Source organism: Aulonocara sp. 'chitande type north' Nkhata Bay, linkage group LG18 (genome assembly GCF_057382095.1).
Source record: "Aulonocara sp. 'chitande type north' Nkhata Bay isolate Kocher_YH1m ecotype deep benthic linkage group LG18, A_spYH_male_GT1.1, whole genome shotgun sequence".
In the NCBI taxonomy this organism is placed as follows: domain Eukaryota; kingdom Metazoa; phylum Chordata; class Actinopteri; order Cichliformes; family Cichlidae; genus Aulonocara; species Aulonocara sp. 'chitande type north' Nkhata Bay.
Genome location: NC_141361.1, coordinates 25,130,933 through 25,144,988, shown reverse-complemented (window position 1 = coordinate 25,144,988; position 14,056 = coordinate 25,130,933). Strand labels below are relative to the sequence as shown.

The following is a 14,056-nucleotide window of genomic DNA, read 5'->3' as shown; positions in this document are numbered from 1 at the left end:
GGGTCCTTTCCCTGACCCTTTGTGCCTCTGTAGTCTTCTGTCATCTTTCCATGCACACATGCACCCACGGGACGTCATTATGTACACACACTCACTCATGCCCTCAGATGTTAAATGTCCTACCCTGGCCTGGGCTTGTTATTTGAAGGATGGGCATGTGACAGTCCCCAGACCCCTGATCACTGCAATCCAAATCAAGCACCTTTCCCACTCCTTCTCCATCCTATAGGGTTTATCCCATTCTTCTCTGTTACCCCACTCCACCCACCCACCCACATTCACACGAAAAGGCCCTCAAGCAGAGGCACTCCCTGCAGGGCAAACACTGAGGCCCGCTGAGCACAAAGACTGGGTAAATAGCTGTCCTCTGCAGGCCCACTCTGCTGAGGCAGAGACAAATGCAGGGAGGTTCCCTGGTCTATGCCAAAGTACTATTAATAGTAGCAACCAACAAGGCAACAAAGCGCACAGCTGAGGTGCCTGACATGCAGGAATGTACCATCAGATAAGAAAGATGAGCTCAGCAACAACAGGAGAAAAGGTAGACCCGCCAGGATCATAAAATTCTGGAATATTTGGGACTTACTGATGAATCAAAGATGTCAAAACAAGTGTTTAGAGATGTCAAAACTGAACTTTGTTTGATTCCTTCAATATGCCTGAAGCAGTTTTCACACATATCATCTCTATCTGCCAAATTATGTAAGTTTCCCTCCTTGGTAGAGCCAGGCACCACTTCAAATGAGGCCGCAAGCAGGTGGCAGTTTGAGCAGAGGGCACGACAAATCCAAGTGTGTCTAACGAGTGTGTCCACATCATCCATCATTGTGAGCTATGGCGATGAACTTGTTCAGTATTGTTAAAGGGAATTACAGCATGACACTGTTTGTACACCTACAGTTAAACCCCATGCAAGCAAAACACACACATTTCCAGGCCATACAAACACAAACACACACGCAGGCACTGGATTACTGCAAAAAGTGATTGCATGTATTTGAACTACCGCAAATGGCTTGTTGACCTATAATTTCAAGCCATTTTGAGCAAGAAAGATCATTCCGATTACAAGGTAACAGCTGGAATAAATATTTGGCGACATCAATTTCATATACCCTTTATTTATGCAGGTACAATAAGTGTCATTGACATTAAAATGTCTTTTTTTAAGAGAGATCTGGCCGAGAGGGAAGCAGAAATTGCAACTAACAGTTCTATCGAGGTATTGGACTGGATTGATTGTAATGTAGGTTATAGAGATACTTGCAAAACAGGTCATTTCTTTATTTTATATATAATCCCTTCTTAATTCCTGTTGACTGCAGTCTACTTAGCAATATAAGCAAAGGTATTACACATAGAAAACACAGAGAAGCATTGGAAATCACTTTTTGGGAGACAGAGGGGAGAGAGAAGAGTGCTGTCATGTGAAGGAGACTCGGAGTATATTTTTGTATTCTCTCCAACGTTTCTCTGGTCTCTTCTGGAGGCACAGGTCACTGCCCCTGTCGCCCATTTGTCCTTTCTTTATCCAAAAGGTGACTCTCTTTTCTTGGGCTTCTTCCCACATTTAAATTTGTTTTCACTTTTCAAGTGGGAACTCCTCTCTTCCAATACTCTGACTTTAAAGCCCCCAGGCCACACCTGTGAGAGAGAGAGAGAGCACAATGAAGCTCGGAGAGCAGCAAAACAGCAGATTGCACAGCACCCCGTTTCCACATTAGCTCAACAAGTGTACACACGGCGCTGATAAATCTCCAGTAATTACCGCCTCATCCCAGCATTTCAAAGCTGCATTCCTGCAGGCGTCCACCAGATTTGTTGTATCATTGTTCATACAAACAAATCATAAAGCAAAGCGTCGGCATGTGGCTTGATTGGGGCTGCTATTATGGATGGATGGAGCGTGCGCAGAGTAAACAGCGGTGAAACTTCACAGTGTCAGTGGCTTCAGTTCTATCTCTCGAGGCACAGCTGAAGGGATGAGCTAAGGAATCAAATCAATCAATAGTCAAACGTCTATGCACACAAGGTTTTGTTTATTGCTTTGGATAATCAAGAATCGGGCCAGGAAATACTACTAATAATATATATTTATTTTCCTCTGAGAATAAAATATCCATTAAAATATATACATATACATCTTTCCATCCACAATCCAATACGTATCAACTTTCAGCTGATCTAGAATGGGCCACAGCAGAGGACAAGTTCAGATGCCGACGGGAAAGGAAGACACATCCATCTGCATTACAGGAGCATGACAGGCCCTGTAGGTGTGTCCGATCCACAGACAAAGGTAAACGACACTGTGTGGGAATGTTCATCTCAGCTGACCCGGCATTAGCTAAACAGAGCAGGGGAAGAGAGAAACGGGTGTCTGAATGGGTGTTTTCACCCTCTCCAACTTTCTTTTTACGAGGAGTTTGAATTTCAGGCTCAGAGGTCGTGGCCTCTCTGTTCCAAGCCTTCAGAGAGGAGGTGGGGCCAGGGGGAACCTGTCGCTCAGAATAAAAAGTCCGTCGGCTGAAGAGGTGCAGGCCTGCTCATACCCTGTCTACCGGACCAGCGAAAGCAGCCGCCTCCAGCCAGCCGGGCCGGCCAGCTGCCTCGGGGAGATCCCAGGTGGCAAATATTCCCCTTGCTGCAGGGAGGGAGAGAGCACTCGACCCCACCCTTGTGGACGTCTGGAAATTTGTCGAGTCAGGGTAGCTCGAGTTCTGCGGTTGCGGTGACCAGTGAGACGTGACTTGTGTGTGTGTGTGTGTAAGGGGGGGCAAGTTTCTGGCACCCCATTAACAGCAGGATGGGATGGGACGCTGTGGAGGCGCTTTAAGGGCCCTCGGCGTCTTGTCTTCCTTCACCTCACAGCTGTGGTTTATGATCACGTTTGTAGGGAAGTGAAAGTTTGTGTGCGGCAGCTGAATAGTACCGTGTATTCATTGTGTGTCTCAAATGAGTCCCTCGTGACTTCCAGTGAAATTTGATCCCTGTTAGCAACGAGCAGGTGAAGAGGGAGAAGTGAACAGTGCAGCAGAGCACAACATGGGAAACGAGTAACAGAGGGAGCGAGATAAACACACAAGAGAAAAAGGAGTGAATTAGAGAGGAAGCCTGGTCGCTGGAGGATTGAAAAATGATTTCCCCTGGCTCTGCAGGTTGGAGATACAGAGCACAGATCAGCGGAGGAAATCCCCTTCTCCATCCCATCCCTCCTTCATCTCCACTGGGTTTCCTGCACTCTGTATCCCCTGAAACGGGAGGAGGCAGACTGTGTTCCAACCTGCTGCACATTTCATGAGGACTGCTCCACTATCAGCATGCCAGACTAAGACACCGAGGGCCACGCCGCAGACATATTTGAGCCCAGAGCTGGCACTTTGTGATAAAAGCTAGATTAAAAGCAGAAGGTGGACCAACCACATCAAATTAATTTCCTGCACAAACAATCAGTTTGGACACTCATGCATGTCTCCAATAAGGTCATTTACAATAAAATGAAAAGACCACACGCACAAAGTTCCATTACAAACCTTTTTATTAGGTAACAGAAAGCCTTTTGTAACTGTGTGTGTGTGCGCGTGTGTGTAAAAAAAAGAATTAACACGTTCAATCACTTTGACCTCCTGTTAATGCTTCAAAATTAAAGATTTATAAATACCACGAACAACAAAAGCAAATACATTCTGCTTTATTTTGAACAGATTAGAAGAAAAGAAAAAAGGCAATTTGGACGTAACACATGTGAACTTATCCAGCATTCGTTTAAAAATTAAAATTAAAAACCTAAAAAGTAAGACAGAAATGGGCTCCTTTCCAATTAAGGATCTGCTTAGACTGGTAGCTTTGAAGACTATACTAGTAGTTTTCTGTGTTTTAGGGTTCAAACAGCAAATATTTGATTTTTTTTTTTTAAATCATAGTTTTCAAATGATTTAATGTAAGTAGCCATCTTGTTTATTAAAGTACAATATATACATCATTTCCCCCTAAAACACAAAACAAAACAGTATAGGGCTTCAACTTGACCTTGGATTGTATACAATGTACATACAGTACATACATGAAGTGGACCGGTCCCAAACCCCAGGAATGAGACCTGTCCTGACCCGGAGCTGGAGCTGCGCCTACATACCGGAATCAGCTGCCTTTGTTCTCTTTCACAGCAGTCACACTCCTCGCTACAGCTTCCAGGTGATGAGGTGTAAGGCACTGACAGTGCCTCATGATAGTGCAATGCTCAGATGTTCCCTGTACCTTTTGCTCTCAGACAAAGGCCCAAACGGGGCCCAGTTTTCCAAAAAAGAAAAAAGTATCCATTTTCAAACCCAGGAGAACCATTCCGAAAGGAACTGTGCATGGCGTGACGATGCACGACCCTGGCAGCGTGTGGAAACTAATGAGCATGAAGGAAACAAAAATAGCAATGCATCACGCGCGTGTGTGTATGTGTATACAATCTACACTTCCAATAGAAGAGTTAAAAAGACAGAAAACTGGAGAAAACCCTATTCACAAAAAAAGTAAAATAAACCCTGCTTTGGTAAAGCAGTTTTTAAAATGCACCATCACTATATAAAGCTGATTATCGCATTCATATAATATGATGAACATATGCATCTTCTCGCTCTCCCTCACTGTTTGAAGGAGATTGCGCGCGTGTGTGTGTGTGTGTGTGTGTGAGAGATCACGAATATGTTCAATGTTAAAATACAGAGAAGCCTGCAACAGGATCTCCATGTGAGAAGTGCAAAGGCCTCAGCAGCACATTAATTTCAAACTGAAGGTGGCATTTATCACCTGTGGAACTTTTTTTTTTTTCCTTTCTTTCTTAACGCCCGCTGTCACAGAAGGTCACATGTGTTGTGTTAACAAACGCTGCATAAAACAAAGAAAATGAAGAGGTGCAGACATTTAACACCCATCCAGTTTAAAGCAGATTCAGTCGCACGGTTACTTCTGCCACAAGCCTAGATGATGCTGCAGTCTCTGGGGAAGCACATGGTGCTGAAGTTTAAAGCACAAATGCAAACTTTTGTTTAGAACAGAAAGCAGGCCTGCCTGTGACCAAAACACTGGGACTTTGGAACAAAATAAATAAACAAAAAACAATAATATATATTCCACAATCTAAGAGTTCACCATTTAGTGAAGAACAAAACCTCTGCAGCAACAGGAGAATGGAAAAGGGATGCCATAAAACACCCTGGATCACTTTATGTCTCATGAACAAAGATAGGATTAAGTAAGAGGAGACTGCAGTGTCTTACTTTCTCGCTTACAGGTGGTCAACTTTAAAAACTACAAAAGATAGCATCTTTATTGAAAAAAAGAAGATGTAGAGTTTTAAAATACCTCACATAAACTTCAATTTTAAATACCTCAAAGAGCTTCAGTCTTCATTAATATTTAGCTTTTTGGTGGCTTCTTACCTGATGCAAACAGCATGAGGAGCCGCAAGCTTATATTAGTGTGTCAAAGCAACACCAGTCTTTGTGACAGGTGGGGGGTGTCAGGGATCATCTGGTGGAGCACGTGTTAGTTTTTAAGTCAGGACAGAATGGGGGGAAAAAAATGAATGAATGAAGTAGTGACAGACGAGGATCAGGGCAGCTGCTGCAGCGCTTTAAAAAGCACAGTAAAAATTATTTTTGATATTTACAATGAGGAACAAGAATACATTCAGGCAGCAGAAGGAGAGGGGGGTGGCCTCTTCTCTCTACGAGGTACATTTGGCACTGCTAATATTCAACCATCCCCACACATTCTAATAGTCCTTCTCCATCCCTTTGTCTTCTGTCTCTTCACCAGACTGACCGGAACATCAAGCTAAACTCTGACTTCTGTGGGTCATAAAGTGTCACCTCTGCTCTTACTGTTCATTCATGTAATACTCGGGGCTTTGAAGTGGTAAACACTGCAGTGTGGGGCCGGCGGAGCGTTCCTGCGAATGTCTTTTGATAAGACGCAAAACTATGCAGATCCAGTGCTCCCCCCATGCTCGTTTCCCCCCGCTTCAATCAGCAAGAGTCTTTGGTTCAGAAGGCACGTGTGTGCGCGTCTCTCCACAGAATCCCTCCTGTATTTTATTCTTTTTTAAATATCCTTTGATATAAAAACCCCGGCAGTGTGCAGGCCACCCGGACTCGAGGGTTTTTTTTTTCCTTCTTCAAAAAGTCAATCCATTTCCCAGCTTCCTGCTAGTAGTCTTTTGGGAATGGCGGAGGGAGACTGTGGGCGGGTGTAAACTTAGATACCATTGGTCAGATCTTTGATGACGTTTGCCTTCACCAGCTTACGAAGGAACTCCTTTTCCTTGGATATGTTGTGTGTCCATGACTGCAGGATAATCAAAGGAAAGGACATGTTCAGAAAGATACAACATCACAGATGAAACACGAGGATAAGTGGTGGGAGGAGGCATATTAAACAGCACATTTTCCAACAGTGCCAGACAAAACTGTATGTTAAGTTTAGGGTTACTATATCCCCAGTGTCTATACATGTGGGTGTTCAAGTGTACAACAATGGAGCATGTGTTAAGCCATGGTGGTCAGTCTTCTGTCCTGCTGTGCTATAAGAATTCAGTCCAGTGGGATAGTTAGGGATAAAAGGAGAAGGAATATATAGAGAAAGGAGGCACAGGGTGGAGGAAGAGACCTATGAGAGAGAATGAAAAAAAGTGGAGAGCTTCAAGACTCTCTTATAAGGTCTGGCTGTGTGTCTGTCTGGGTCAAGCCTCCTACAATTACATGATGGGAAACGCCACAGCCTGAAAGAACAATAACCTGCAGTTTTCGCAGAAGTCAACAGCAAAATTACAATGACATTTAAAATACAATAACAACAATAACAACCTGCTGGCAACCACTGGTTGGGAGAGAAAAGCGTGTATTCCGCGACCAGTTGGCAAATATTTACTTAAGGTTACGTGCAATCGCTATCATTAAAAAGGTCCACCATGAAAAGCTCCTTCCAGCTGCTTTGGTCGCTAGCAGATTTGGTTGCCAGTAATTTGTGAATATTTGCACACAAGTTGGCGTTTTTCATGTAAACTACTCAGAGGTAGCGAAACTGAAAAGTGCACCTTGTGGGGTCGTCATCTAATATCGTTAGCTTCATAGCATAATTGCCTAAGTCATTTGACTAAGTCAATGACTTAGGCACTTATGCTATGAAGCTAACGATATGGAATCCAGCATGTAAGCACTCGAGACAGTTTGCTCTATTTGCTTTTAGCTTCCACTCTGGCTGGTTTTATGGTGTTTCATTAGCTTTAATGACGATCCGCTGTGGTGACCCCTATAGGAAGCAGCTAAAAGACGAGGAGGAGCAGGGTAGAAAAAAAACCCCCAATGCCTTCCCAGCTTCACTAAAAGTCTGTCCGTATCCACTTTGCACACATGACACGGGACAGACAGGGCAACATATGCATTGGTTGCAATCATGTCTTTGGGTAACTTCCAAATAATAACTGTAAGACTTTATTCCTCTTCGACTTCTTTCTTTAGTGAAACTCCACATGACAAAAATGTTAAAGTTGCGACCATAAAATCAAAACTGGAAGATGAGCAGAAAGATGCCAATGGCTCCACAGCCTCAGGTCATCATTCTCTGTGGGTTTTCACAGTCATTTCATCAACTATTGATCCGATCAGTTTAAATTAGATCATTTCCAAGCACAGCTTTGAGATGACAAAAATGAGGATGCATAGATAGACATGTATTGTGGATTTTAATCCTCCACCCAGACAGTTAAAGAACAGGCCTAAGTTCTAAAGTTCCAGAAAAATCAAAACCTCAGGCGCTGGTTAAGCTTTCCAAACAACAGAGATAAAAAAAATGAAAGGCTAAAAACATTAACATTAATTAGCCATGTATGGCTGATGATGACAATGCTGATGAAGATGATGACAATAAATGCCAAAGGTTTACTGGGAGTTTAGACAAAGGTTATCATCATACTGAGCTCATGGTTTACACATGTCAGCGCAGGGGTGACATCTCTGATTCAGCTCGGTTTCAGTGTAAACACAGAGATCCAGACGTGATGGAGCAGAGAGCGCTCCGTCATGAGGACGTTTAGAAAACGATCGTTTAAGTGACTGATGAAAGACCGTTCCCACTTCAATCTAAAAATTTAGTTCGACGATTTTCATTTTTCATCTTTCATGAATTTATGTTTTAATTTATCAGGAAGTTTCACCAATCTTTCATTTTGTTTATGGTTTAATATACGTACGGGTTTGTTTCCCTTTTTTCCCCCCCAGACATTTTCTCTGGTTTCCACTAATCTGTGCTCTTAATCTTTCATGAAAGCAGCTCTGACTTAATTTTCCAAGTCAAATGGGACGTAAAGTTACAGACAGGTGACAAATTAAGAGAATTGCCTGAGCTCTTAAACCTCAGTATCGAGGTGGCCGTTACTCTCTTGTGGCCATGTGGCTGGCATGCTTTTCCTCTTTGAAGCATCACTCCACAACAAGCTGTTTAGTGATTGCTTTCATCTTACAATGTAGCATTTCCTGATTCTGATGGGCGTAGTCTACATCCATCTGAAGGGCACGAGGGGTCACTGAATGGTTTAAAAAGTATTGAAATACTGTGTATTGCATACTATGGCATTTACACATCTTAACTATAGAAGATATTGGATCAGTGAAGGGATATTTTTTGGAAAGTTAATCCTTTCACAAAACATCCAGAGACTTTGAGCTGATGGCGCAGTTATCAGACAAAATGTTCCTGACACCTCTGCAGCTTTAACAGTCCCTTGTAATCTTAAATATTTGTAGAACAACCATTAGCTAACTGCAAAGAGCTGTTTAGCACTCCGGAGCACCTCCAAGCATTTTTTCTTCCCATAAGCTCATAACGGTTATAATTTTGGCTTTAAAGAAGAAAAAAAATGGGAGAAGTTGAACCCCAAAAGAATTCTTGGACTAATATTACCATAAGTCCAAACAGTGACTGCTTTGTAGTGAATGTATTTTGGCTGTAGGCCAGTTCACGTCCCCCTCGCACTCCTTCACAGGAGTGGTGGTCCCTCCTAATCAAAGTCTACAGTTGTTACTTTGGTTATTCTACTGTGGCCAAAGGGTAAGGAGCAGCTAGAATATATTGTTCTCATTAGGAATGAGCCCACGTCGTTCCGCATTTCATTTAAAGAAATCTTAAAGAGTGCCTCCAATGCTGGATTACCCTGTAGTGAAATAAGTGCTGATGTGCGAACGCTCACCTCTTTAATGGCGGACATCTTGACAGACTCGTAGTAGTGCAGAGGTGCGTAGGGCTTGTTCATGTCGTAACCAAAACCAGCCACCGCCACCTCGTCGCAGTTGTGCAGTGCCATTGTTATAGCAACAGTCCCCAAAGTTGGAATGTTCTGTGGCAGAAACACAGGTGTGGGCAACACACACACACACACACACACACACACACACACACACACACACACACACACACACACACACACACACACACACACACACACACACAAAATGAAAAACAGGTATGACAAAAGAAAATCTACCCTATTATTATTATAATTTTCTCATTGCATCTGACACAGATGTATTCTACCACTCTCGTATCTGCTTCCCTCCCTCCGTCTTCGGTACTTCTGTCTTTGTTCTACTTCACTGCTGCTAACTGACTCTGAACACTTGGTGATTAACTATTACCTTTGAGATGTGATGCCTGTAAACCCCTGCTACGACACGCTGAGCTACAGGGTTGAAGCTGTGCTTCCTAACCGCCCTGGGGTGCCAGAGATCTGGGATTTGGGGGGGTAGGTAAAAGGGCCTCTGTGTGTTTGATTGTGTGTGAGGATGTTGCAGAACAACAGAGGGTGTGTGTGTGTGTGTGTGTGTGTGTGTGTGGGGGGGGGGGGGGGGGGGGGAATGCAGGGTGCAGAAGAAAGCAGAGGGAGGGAGGCCCTATTTAAATCATTACCCTGATTTGCAGCCCTCAGGGTAGGTGGAGCTGAACCAGCAGCTGGCCAACCCCCCACTGCATGTTCTAATAAGAGATTATTTTACACACATGCAGCCACACACACTCAACATAAACACCAGTATAACAAATAGTCCTCCTCATTAATTTCCATGTACATAAACATACACTGTGATGGTCAGAGGAGAAACGGTAAAGTGTTTCTAGGGAAAGAATGTGCCAAATCATACAACTCTGCAGCCAGACAGCCCTGCAAACACCCAGACACAAACACAAACGTGCACACAGATCATCATGCACTCGCTCTCTTACGCACAAACACACACATATATAATGTGATGCCCACATGTTCAACACATGTTGCAGAGCTGAGTTCATGCAGGGGTGTTCTTGGTGGCCCCCAGAGGGTGGTGTTAGGGTGATACACTCCTCATGTCCCCTCCAATTCCCCCTATCCCCCCTTTACTTGCCAAGTGTACACAGACACATACACACACACACACACACACTATATACACTTGCACACCAGTATTTAATTTCAAACAGTCTGATGTTTAGTTTGTAATTTTTCTGCTCTGCAATCGATTTGATAGCCACCAATTTAAATTTCATCACTTTACTTCTTAAACAAAATATTCTCTGGTTAAAGGGATGACACGGCAGAGGGATCCACCCTGGCGCCGGGTTACAGCGAGTATTCACTAGTTTTTAATGTACCGAAGTAAAATGCAGTGAAAGATCGGAACGCTTTAGATCCGTGGCTCCCTAATCGCAGCTCCTGTTTCAAGAATGAACTCTGCTCATAACTTACAGCAAAATAAGCCCCTAAATGGCTCCAGAATCAGCAGATTATATAACATGTGTATATTTTCTTCAATTAGTTACTTAAAAAAGAAAAAGGAAAAAGACTCTTGTGTAAGCAGGGCGCAGACGAGTGGGACTGTAATTATTCTGCATTTCATTTGGAAACACAGTCCAATCCCCTCCCCATTCTTTCTGGATATCGAGCTCTCATTCTCTTACAAAAGCAGATGAACGTCTCATCTATGCATACAAAGTCGATATCTGATGTAGCCTACGTAACTGGCCGACGCCGTTGCCAGCATTTATCCTTGTCTGGACTGCACAGTTACATTTCAAGGGGGTGCACATCAGGTTACACCACTGGACACAGTGCAGGTTTTTTTTTTTTTTGTTTGTTTTTGTTTTTTTTAAGAAGGGTGTGCAGTTACAACATACCTACAGTGAAGGTTTAAAACAAAAGTAAAGTTCCACTGTTACTTACTCCTTTGCCCATTAGGCCATTGTTGAATGGCAGGCCAATGAACTGGAAGGCAGCCTCCTGGATGAAGTAGGGGTTGAGGATTCTCATCTCTGTCGGCTCCCGAGGCACAGACTGAGCCACAGACTTCCAAAAGCCATCTGTGCCCCTCTGAAAAGTAAAAAGATGGAGGACAGCAGAAAAAGGTCAGTTTGTGTATGGTAAAGAATTTATTTTACACTGTCAGATTAGAGACATGTCACAGAGGCACAAATGGGAAAAAACAAAAAACAACAACTAAAGGTTTCAATTGATGGCATTGGTGATAGGCAACTAAAATTTACCAACCAAACATCAACAAAAGATTATCCTCCTTAAACAAAGAAGCAAACCAGAAGCCAGGCTCCGTCTACCACTGATTGGGGAAATTACTTCTGGACCTTTAATGAATGAAGGGGAGGTTGGGGGTTGCTGTTTGCAGGACACCAGCAATTTTGACCCATCAGAAGGAAAGTCTAGCAGTTTGTGAGAGATGCAGTTGCCCTAGAGTGGTAACGAGAGGCTGCACTAAAGTCCTCATCAAAGTTTTAGAAGATTTAGATAAGACAATAGTGCGACACACAGTTGAACCTTTAAGGCTTTAGTGCCATTTTCCTTCTGAGAAAGAATACTTCATAATCTAAGTGAACACCAAATAAGGAGAATGATTATAGGTGCTGATAATAGTGCTGCCGTGTTAATATGCACCGACTCTGGAGCAAAACTGCTCCATTACCGTGCGGAGACTTTCTGTTTCCTACAATTTTCTCAGGCTTCTGGAAATATCAATATTAGTGAAATAATTGATTTTGACAAAAAATCTTTTGTAGACCCACTTTTGTCTGAAGTCAGACACCCTGCTGGGAACCTATCCATACTCAACATCTCTGGGTAAATATTGCATTAGAAAGAAAATCACAAAATCACACCTTGACCCGAGGGTGTTCCGAGAGACCTCGGGTCTTTTTACACAAGGAAATCTTCATCAGTCGCAAGCACAACCCGTCAGACATGCTAGTAACACCACCTGAATAAAATTATGCAACTCTAATGAAAGGCACTTGCCCAACTTGGTCCTTCCAGAACAGCCGACTGATATTAATAAACTGAGACAGACAAAAAGCTCCCCCTTGGAGAAGTTTATACATAATGCAAGTGAATCCTGAGTCCTAGCTTCCTTTACTGCATTCAATTCAAATGTTACACTAAATTAACAAGTAACAAATTAACAGTGTGTGATTGACTTGTCTCCTCAGATCCATGAAGCCAATGTGAATCACCTGTTCAAACAGTCAAACACTCGCCTGGGTGCCTTTGATACAGCAATGTGTGTGTGTGTGTGTGTTTGTGTGTTGGCAGAGGCAGTAGCAACAAGTCTGATGGCTTTGTGGGTTCAACAGTGGCGGCTCTTTTTGAACGCAGGCCCAGCTCTGTGCCCTCGGCAAGCCGCGACAGGAACAGCAGCTCATCTCTCCTGTCAACACAGCTTGTGTTTGCCAGAAATCTATTTAGCCGAGCTGTTTGGATGTGTGCAGGTCTGTGTATGCTGAATAAAGAGTGATGCATTTTTTTCTTTATTCTAGGAAGGAGAGCAGCTAATGACACAACACACACACGCACACACACAGCAATGACCTGACATGCACATACACACAAATGTCACAGGGTGGGGATCTCTTTGAAGATCAGACAAGTACAGGTGGTTTTGAGAAATGTATGAGCAATTAGTATGTAAGGATTTGGGATTGTTAGGAAGGATGGGAACGGTGGGTATGTTTATGAGTTCAGGAATGTGGGAAGCTGCTCACAACCCTGTTTTCCAAAACGCTGTAACACTTTGTAACATGTAAACAAAAAACAGACAGCAATGATTTACTTGATCCCAAACTTTGAGAAGGAAAGATATGGTGGATTTCAAAATGCTGTGAAAACTTGGTGAGCAAATGGTTTAGAAAAAAACAACAACAACAAAACAAAACATAAAACTACAAATGTTTTAGTGATCATAAAAAATATTCAGAGAATTCAGTGGCATTCCTGTGCACAAGAACAAGACTGAAAACAAGTCATGAATGGCTGTGATGTTCAGCCTCGGGCTGCACTGCATTAAAACCAGACAGTTCTGTACAGAGTCAACGCACAGGCTCAGGAACACATCACAGGAGCAGGAAATAAATGTTAAAATACCAAAAGAAAATTATTAATTCCACAGACTTCCTTGTACCTGAGAGATAATTTAAGGTGAATTAAGGGGAAGTGGAAAACTGATCTATTTTTATGGCCAACTTGCGCTTCTACAGAGGCACATTTAGGGCTTGAACATTATATACAGTTTACCAAACCACATCCTGCATGTACTACATTAATATGGCTTTGTAGCAAAATAATCTTGGTGCTTAACTAGCTAGCGTGCAGTAAACACCTGCCACCCACTGGAAACATTTGATACATTACAAATGAAACATATGCGAGAAGGACGACAAACCGCTGAGCAGAATGAGAAAGAACTTCACTTTCAAACAATAAGCCCTGTTTTGGATGTGTCATTGAAGGTTAAACACACAGCAAAGAACAATGAACATCAAAATGACATAAGATAGGTATCCAGTAAATAAAGAGTAAAAGAAACTGCTTTAAAGCAGCACTGAAAAGGCTGCACTTCCAGCGATGAGTAGCGTACAATCTGTACTTAAAGCTCCTACAAATAGCCTTAAGGGAACAGGATGTGGCTCCCACTGTGGACTAACTGCTAACCTCTGTGTGAGCACGCATTTGTTTCTCAAAACAAAGCGCTGTAACTTT

General features: G+C 42.9%; 1 protein-coding gene across 11 annotated transcripts in view; it reads right to left on the bottom strand.

Moving 5' to 3' along the window:
- Positions 1-3,675: 3,675 nt before the first annotated feature.
- st3gal3b (ST3 beta-galactoside alpha-2,3-sialyltransferase 3b) overlaps positions 3,676-14,056 on the bottom strand; it is a 44,387-nt gene continuing 34,006 nt past the window's right edge. For all 11 annotated transcript variants that reach the window (XM_086270774.1, XM_086270775.1, XM_086270776.1 and 8 more), the window contains 3 exons: positions 11,240-11,386; positions 9,239-9,385; positions 3,676-6,339 (listed from right to left, as the gene is read on the bottom strand). In XM_086270774.1, coding sequence (XP_086126900.1) covers positions 6,250-6,339; positions 9,239-9,385; positions 11,240-11,386 — 384 coding nt within the window. In that variant the 3' untranslated portion in view covers positions 3,676-6,249. The remainder of the gene's footprint in view (positions 6,340-9,238; positions 9,386-11,239; positions 11,387-14,056) is intronic.